This window comes from Mercenaria mercenaria, chromosome 2 (assembly GCF_021730395.1).
Source record: "Mercenaria mercenaria strain notata chromosome 2, MADL_Memer_1, whole genome shotgun sequence".
NCBI classification, from domain to species: Eukaryota; Metazoa; Mollusca; class Bivalvia; order Venerida; family Veneridae; genus Mercenaria; species Mercenaria mercenaria.
The window spans coordinates 29652795-29662142 of NC_069362.1; the positions used below are offsets into that span (position 1 = coordinate 29652795).

A 9348-nucleotide genomic window follows, 5' to 3' on the forward strand; every position below is an offset into this window, starting at 1 on the left:
ATAACTCTGCTAAATTAAAATCCGGTGCTGCAGAGCCTTATAGATGTTGCACCAAACCAGTAACAATTTGTTTACCTTAGCAAGATGACGTGTAAAAATCATGAATACGATGCCGAATGGCAAAGTCCCGCGTAGAAGTCAAAGGCCAAATCCCTTAAATTCGTATCTACTCCATATCTTCTGAGCTACTTGAAAATTTTCATGAAATTGGACATCATCACTTCATCTAACTTTCCTTTTATCAAATCGATGCATAGGGGTATTAATCGTCTTCGGTGACAGTTGTGCTTTTGCTTTGTAGTGACTATGCTTTCATATAGATTTTATAAATTTTTACAGCTGCAGATTTTAAGTACATTATGGCCGCTAAATACATTTCATTATCTCTCATGATCACACCTGTTCAACGTAAAATAACACTGTATTATTATTATTATTATTATCATTATTATTATCATTATTTACCAGATTTTATAGCGCTCTTTTCAGGCTTTGTATAAACTACAGTTTTATCATAACTTCACTCGTAGAAAAGGTTTTTCTATATCTTGATATAAAAATATCTGTAAATCAGCCAGAATACTACGGTGCCCCTAAAGTGACATGTTACACACATTTTTTCCAATTAGGTAATGTGAGACTTTTTTTTATTTCGTTTAAACGAAATCATTTCGTTTAAACGAAATAACTTATTTCGTTTAAACGAAATAAAAAAAGTCTCACATTACCTAACTGGAAAAAAAGTGTGTAACATGTCACTTTAGGGGCACCGTAGAATACAATATATTAACTGAAAAACTTGACTCATCTTAGTCAGACTGAGCTGCATCAAACTAATTGAGTGCATGCATCATTACAATCCCCATCTAAACACATTTAACTGCCAATAAACCAAACAACAACCAAATATTTTAAAATCGCTGAAATGCCTTTGCCAGACAGAGATTCAAGTAATAATGATAAAATGCAGTGCTTGGCATATCAACTACAAACAATCAAAGGCGTAAGTTTTAGCAACACTCTTAGGGTAAAAACATAAATGAAAGTATGGTTTTAATTCGTTCGTAATGGCCGACTTGGAAAGAAGTATGTTCCTCAGGTACGTGCCCACTACATTTAGATTCTTTTGTTGTATAATGAAAATGTAAAATCACAACCTCCGAGATAAATCATGGTCTAAGTTTGGCAAATATAGGCAGTTCACAACCAGAAGCAGTACCCCGGTTTATGTTTCAACCGACAACTTTGTTTCTAAATGTTGAAACAAATTTTCTGTGAGTGTACTGCGTTTACAAAATGCAAAATGACATTGTAAAAAGAAAAAAAAAAAGAAAAACATGGTAAGCTTGTCTGGCAGAGAAAACGTTTTACTTAATTTTAAATTCAGTTTGGCATTGAACTTTTGAATAATGAGAATAGTTGGCAATTGATTAAACTTTCCAAGATTTCCTGGCTTAATTGACTAAACAGATTAGAAATGTTCAAAAATTATTTGATTCGCGATTCGTATGTCTACATAGATAAAAGAGTAACTAAATATTTTGTTTACTTTCTGAAAAGTAAAAAAATGAGTAGGATATCAAAAGATCCAATTTTACCACTAATACGAATAAAGATGACATGTTAGCATTGGCAATATATGACACTAGCTCTATTCGAGATTCTTAATAACATCTGATCTTGTAGTGTTAAATATTCTTATAACAGTATTAAAGTATAATGTGGTAACTCAGATTCCTGTGAATTTACTTGCATCTACAAATGTATATATTAATTAAATTAGCGAGATATGATATCATACACTCCACGTAAAAATCAAAGTGTCTCCTATTGTCACATGATATGAAACATTCGTCAGAAGCAGATATTTGAGCAGGTCTCCTCTTCACTAATTCAAACAAGAGGGCCATGATGGACCTATATCGCTCACCAGAGTTTTTCTGGCCTACTGACCTAGTTTTTGACCCCAAATGACCCAATTTCAAATTTAATCTAAAGATAATCAAGACAAACATTCTGACCAAGTTTTATATAGATTGAGTTACAACTGTTGCCTTTAGAGTGTTCACAACTTTTCCTTTGATTTGACCATGTGACCTAGTTTTTGATCCCAAATGACCCAGAACTGGACCTAGAGATCATCAAGATAAACATTCTGACCAAGTTTCATAAAGATTGAATCACTGTGGCCTCTATAGTGTTCACAAACTTTTCCTTTGATCTGGCCTACTGACCTAGTTTTTAACCCCACATAACCCAGTTTCAAATGTGACCTAGAAATCATCAAGACAAACATTCTGACGAAGTTTCATAAATATTGGGTCACAACTGTGGCCTCTAGAGTGTTCACAAGCTTTTCCTTTGATCTGGCCTACTGACCTAGGTTTTGACCCCACATAACCCGGATTCAAAATTAATCTAGAAATCATCAAGACAAAAATTCTGACAAAATTTCATAAAGATAAAGTCACAACTTTGGCCTATACAGTGTTCACAAGTTTTTCCTTTGATCTGGCCTACTGACCTAGTTTTCGATCCCACATGACCCAGATTCAAACTTGACCTAGAAATCATCAAGACACACATTCTGACCTAATTTCATAAAGACTGTTCCTTTAGAGTTTTCACAAACTTTTCCTTTGATTTGATTATGTGACCTAGTTTTTGATCCCAAATAACCCAGATCAGAAGTGAACCTAGAAATCATCAAGACAATCATGCTGACCAAGTTTCATAAATATTGGATCATAACTGTGGCCTCTAGAGTGTTCACAAGCTTTTCCATTGATCTGGCCTACTGGCCTAGTTTTTGACCCCAAATAACCCACTTTCAAACTTGACTTAGAGATCATCAAGGCAAACATTCTGACGAAGTTTCATAAAGATTGAGTCAAAATTTTGGCCTCTAAAGTGTTCACAAGCTTTTCCTTTGATATGACCGGGTGACCTAGTTTTTGACCCCACATGACCCAGATTCGAACTTGACCTAGAATTTATCAAGACAATTATTCTGACCAAGTTTAATAAACATTGGATACAACTGTGGCCTCTAGAGTGTTCACAAGCTTTCCTTTGATCTGACCTACTGACCTAGTTTTTGACCCCAAATGACCCAGTTTCAAACTTGACCTAAAGATCATCAAGACAAACATTCTGACCAAGTTTCATAAAGATTGGGTTTTACAAATGTGGCCTCTAGAGTGTTCACAAGGCAAATGTTGACGGACGACGCACGACGCATGACAGACGACGGACGCCGGACAATGACCGGTTAAAATAGCTCACCTTGAGCACTTTGTGCTCTGGTGAGCTAAAAAGGAGTTTTGTATTAAGGTAAACATAAAATATGTCAAGTGATAGAATCTATATGTAATTTAGACTGAGTTCCTACGAATTAAAATATGTCATATGACAAGTTAGGAATTGCACCTGCGCATTAGCCGATGGAAGTAGTCGAGAAAGATATTTTGAACTAATATTCTGCTATTTACCCTCTAAGAGGTAAAACAGTGTCTGTTTTATTCATATATTTTCCCTTTTATTTTGCCTTTTTAGTCAGGAGTTCATAATGACATCACGCTTCTCGCAAATTGACGCTTTTGACTTGGTGGTTGGCAGTTAATTGCGTTACATAATAATAAGTAAAATGGTTCATCGAGGCCAGAAATTTGTACAAACCGGACAGAAGTTGCGAAATTGTCATTTGTGCAGGAAAGAAGCGTTTACCATTATGTCCAGTACTGGACAGGTATAGTGACCATGCACGGACACAGCCAATTTTCTCAGAGGGGGTCCGATCCCCTGTTCCACCCCACCCTGGAAATTTTGAAATTTAGCACTTCATTTTTTTGCATTCTGGGACAGTTTTATGGACTAACCTGTTAGATTTGGGAAAATGATAAAATCAAGCTTTCTTGAAGGTAAAATTCTTAGTTTCTTTTAGATAAATAATATGAATTATGTCGGGGTCGTATGTAGCAGCAGCCGCATATACTTTACATGCAGTCCTAATGTTGCCTTTTTCGAAAAACATTTTCTTTCCTTCTTGTCTTCTTTCCTTTTTTAAAGATTTTCCAGAGGGGGTCCGGACCCCCCCCCCCCCACACCCTTCTGGATGCGCGCATTTTGACATATGCTTTCTGTTTTATGCAGGTAAACTCTTGTTTGGTTAAAATTCAACAGAGCACAATTAGCACAATTGTCTGAACAGTGTACAAACTCATTACTGCTTTTTTCAGGCAAGGGTGGAAAAAAAGTGGTAGACAATGAAAGCAGTAACATTTTCATCAAAAAAAAAAAAAAACAATGAGACAAACATTTCCAACATCTTTGGACGGTTCAAAAATCCCATGTTAAACATACGATAAAGCCCGAAACGCGTGAAAATGTTCCGAATGTAAATCGGGTGAAGTAGGCGCTCTATGTAAAGAGTTAGATTATGCGTCTAGATTGATTAAACTGGGCGAGTCTACTTACTTATTACTTGAGGATGAAAAAAAAAAAACGTGTTTTTTAAATGTTGCTCTTAAACAAGGGTGGCGGTTGAACTACTAAAAGTACAACAACAGTTAATTCACAACAAATCGTACGGTATGTTTTATAATCAGTAGAAGCTAGTCGTATTTACGCTTATGAGACCTGTTTCACCCATAAGTAAAGAATTCACAGGTCCGTCATGAAATATTTTCCCCAGCGCGCATATACTTTACCTATTCAATATGATCGCGGCCTCGGCGGCCTCGGCTGGTCGCGATCAACAAACACTATTCACATCTTATCTTTATTTTTGTAGGCATTGATGTTAACAAAAGTACTTTTAAACAAATCACGAACAGTTACACTGATCATTCACCTTGCCAAATGGTAACGTATCTGTATAGAATATTAGACGTAACTAAGCATTACGTTTTCAGACTTACAACCAACTGTTTGTAATATATCTGGTAATTCCAGTAATTATCTCAGTAATAAGTTAAAGACACCTATTTCGTTGCAAGAAAGAACCTGGATTTCTACGTTGATGACAATGGAAATAAAAAGCAAATTCGTCAATATAGACCGAACTGTTTGCAACATTATAATTGTTTGTTGTGGACATCCTCGCTAATGCGCAGTTAATATTTCGTTGATACCACAAATTCGCAAAAGCTACTGCTACAAAAGTCTTGAGATGATATGTATGGTTTTTGTTTTACTGACGGACACAAAATCTCTGAGTATTGATTTAATAGTATTAAAGACCTGCTTCAGTCCTACCTTTTGACCTTAAATTGTCACTGAAAAAGCATGAAAATCCTGAATATGAACAGTGAAGCCTGTAAAAATAGAGTCTATTTTATATCAAATTCTCTACAAAATACGTGTGGTTTTGCGTGCTAGTGTAGCGCGTGGCCGATAACTGTTACCTATTGTAATCATGGGTTACATACACACAATAGAATTTGAATAGCCGCGGAGCAGGGCTTTAATAGTATATTTTGATTTTCCTTATGTTTATCATTATGGAAAGAGAAATTGCGGCTAAAGAAGTCATGTTTCATAGTTTACATAATACTAGTGCATGGCATGAAAAGAAATATTTTTAAAATCAGCATTGTCCTTACATTTTAGTAGTTTGTTCTCGTTGTTGTGTTTGTTGCCAGTTTATTTACACGTTTGGAATCATTTGTTTCCAAGAAACTAAGTAAAATGACGACTTTGTTTTGATCATGGAAATTCACTTAGCACATTTGGAATGCACTTCGAAAGCTATAAATAATGTCACTATCTAAATTACTATGTAAGGACTTCATGCAGACTATATATGACTTAACGAGAGACTTTTTGTTGAAAAGATTCATCGAAGACGAATGTTTATTTAAATGTTTAGCTATACATAAAGTATCAGAAAGAAGCCGCATAAATATAACAAAGCCTGGATTTGAAATCCCATCTAAATAAACTAAACATCAGTTTTATTTATTGTCTGTAAACGATACACGCTATGTAAGACATTAGCAAGAAAACAGACCAATTTAACAGTAACTTCAACACGCAACTTGTGAAACCCTAGCCTTACCAATGATAATCTCTGATTAGAAATGGCTCTATCAGGACACAGCTAGATTTATGAGATGTCCGAACGGGTCCAAAAGTGTCTGATTCTATTACTGTGCTTATGTCTTGTCGTAGACTTAGACTTTGGACGGATGATGTATATATAATAAGTAAAGTACCTTAAAAGGACTGACCTTCAGATTAACATCTGAATATCGTAATTTTTAATAACTAGAGTGTATGAATCGTAAATCAATATCATTTATGGCGATAGTCTAGGAGTATGATGCGAAATACAGCAACATTCTTGCAACATTCTTGCTATACAACAATTTTGTTTTGTGTAACTTACGCTTTTAAGGGCTATTTGTCATCAAGTAAAATACTACGAGTGCGTATTTATGAATAACAACGACCCAGAACATGTTAAATTAACTTTATTTCGGGCCATCCCGACAGGTCGGTATAACAATAGGATTTTTCTTTAAAAAATGAAAACAACCAAAGCTGTCGAATCCGATGGAGCTGGTTCAACCTTGCTTTCTGTACGAGCAGTTGCAAATGCACGGGCAAGCTGAGAACCAGCTGTTGCAATGCATAACCCAAAGAGACTCTTTCTAAATGAAAAATGTTTCCATTTCCCTGATTGGTCGAAGGTATATCAGTTTATGTGCTTAGCAAGTTATGTTGAACATTAGCATATAAAACGAGTCGCTAATTAGCTTTACACAAAGCTAACCTTGTGTACGTTTTAGGTACATTTACTTTGAGAAAAAATTACAAAGTATTAAGAGAAAAACTGCATTTAGAGACATTATTTTTATTCATTTTCTTTGTCTGGTTAAAGAAAACAAATAATGTTATATTAAGAGACCATTTATGTTAAGAAACCACTTTACCCTTACGTGGTATCTTAATGCAAGATGTACTGTTGTGTTACAAAAATCTGTTTTAATAATACTCCCAGTATTTCACGTAGCGTGTTAGTTTGGAAGTAAATGCAACATAAGGGTTGTTTTATATAAAATGTTTCTAAATCTTCAATTATTTTAAAGCACACACATTTTTCTTTTTATATAACATACGGTTTATTACCGATTGTTTGATTCATCTTTCCGTAGTAAAATAAAATAAATTAAAATAAAGTGAAATTTGTTTTCTTAGACTTAAACGTTAAACAAAACAATACAATTATACATAAATTGCAGAGATCTATGAATTGTAAAAATATCAATGGTATTGTTAGATTTTACTAAATCATTAAAGGCATAGGGTATTTTCCATGTTATAATTCGGCAAAACAAATTAGAAAGTAATTTTGGTTTATTTATCAATGGACTGGATATTTTAGTAAACTTAAAAGCAACCTTTCCTTGTAAGCGTAAACAGAAATTATGAAAAACCCTATAACCGGTTAGTTGGATCAAGTAGAAGAACTAAATCAGAACTAGATTTAATGTGGAATCTATTATCATGATTATACATCAAATTCCTACATTTTTTATCTCTAGGCATGCTACTACATGCAAATTGCAAACTCAGAACATCTCTGTCAGTTCTTTGTGACAGTGCATACTAAATGTCCTTATGGGTTCATCAGATGACTTACCTTACGTTTCGATCGAAGCTGATGCATATCTCGAGCATGGTCCCGGTTTCCAGGGGATATCCGTTTCCACAGCAATATTCCAACAATTGAATAAGTAATGGAGAGTATAAGCAATGGAATTAAATAGGTTATCACAAAAATGAATACTGTATATATTTTCCTATCATTCATATTGTCCCATTGTTCCTGGCAAGCAATTATGCCACCACCATAGTCATTGGCTCGAGCAACTTTGAATTGCACAGAAGATAGAGCAGTACTACAGACCCATATTATAATTATCACATATTTGGCTCTCTTTTTGGTCAGACGGGATCGCAAGGGAAACATGACAGCCATGAATCTGTCAATTCCAATTGCCATATTTGTGAACACACTACCTGAGACAGACAACAACTGAACGAATAAGACAATGGGACACATCGGTTTTGAAAATATCCATGTATCCATCATAGTGTAAATAAATGTAAAAGGCATACAAAACATTGCCATGATCAAATCACAAATAGCCAGATTAATTAAAAAAGGCCGTAGATCCGTTCTCGAGCGTCGCCCACGAGCAAAAACGAGAATAACAAACCCATTGCCAATAATGGAAAATAATGTCGTTAATGTAAAAAGGATAATTAATCCTATTTCAGAATCATCCGACAATGGTCCGTAGTTCTCTTTCAATGTGCCATTCACATCATCTGACACTGGTGTTAAATTTGTACTTACTGGTGTTATATTCCAAGAACCAAAATTCCTAAATGATATGTTAACATGCTCAAAACAATTTCCTCCTTCTTTTGAGCACATTATTTATTTAATGCTTAAAATCTTAAGAGGACGTTTTCAACATTTTCATAACAGCGAAACAATTACTCGTTGCATTTATATATCCACAAAGGTCAGTAAAACCTTTCTATTTTCTCTACTGATTTCTCGTTTTTAAAACATCATTTGTTCATTCTATCGTATAGATTAATTCCATCGAAGTAATGTATCTTTGGCGTTTGAAGCTAACGTATAAACTTATCAATATATCAATGTATTTGCTAAATCTATTCGCATTAAAATATTAAGGAATCCGTTATTGCCAATATAAAGTCCCACCATAAAGCTAATTATATTATTTATTCTTGTAAATTTTCTTACAAAGTAATTGCTACATGCAACTGAAATAATTTCTTTATTTCATCCAATATTAACCTTGACCAAATCGTTCAATGAAATATTGTATTACTAAGATATCTAAAACAGCATTTAGCTTAGTTTATCGCGGTATCAAAAAACTTAATTTCCAAAACAAAACTCCATGTCTTTGTTGCACATGAACTGTATTCATTGAGCAAGTACTAGCATTAAGATAACACGTAGTAGCATCAATGGAAATTCCACATTTTACATTGCAATGCAGGAGTATGATCGGCTTACTGTATTGGAGGCGTCTCCTTGCTGAGATCTCACTCGTTATATGTAACCAATGCCTTCTTTCCATCTCTCCACAGTCAGTAGCTTCATTCATTAAATACAGAAGAATTGATTAAAGATGTACAGGTTACGTTTACTGTACGTGAATTTTCTTGTTTATGTTTATTTACTTTAGTCGTTTAAATTATGGAACAAGTCAAGGAGTCGACATTCTTTTTCTTTAATATCGAGAAATAATGTTCCGTAATTAAGTTTAATTATATTAACATCGATTGATTGCAAACGCT

At 34.3% G+C, this 9348-nt stretch overlaps 1 protein-coding gene across 1 annotated transcript in view; it reads right to left on the reverse strand.

The window, feature by feature from the left end:
• LOC123563609 (RYamide receptor-like) overlaps window positions 1-9115 on the reverse strand; it is a 63857-nt gene extending 54742 nt beyond the window's left edge. Inside the window, exon 1 of the mRNA XM_045356492.2 lies at window positions 7646-9115. Coding sequence (XP_045212427.2) covers window positions 7646-8446 — 801 coding nt within the window. The 5' untranslated portion in view covers window positions 8447-9115. The remainder of the gene's footprint in view (window positions 1-7645) is intronic.
• Between the last annotated feature and the right edge of the window lie 233 nt (window positions 9116-9348).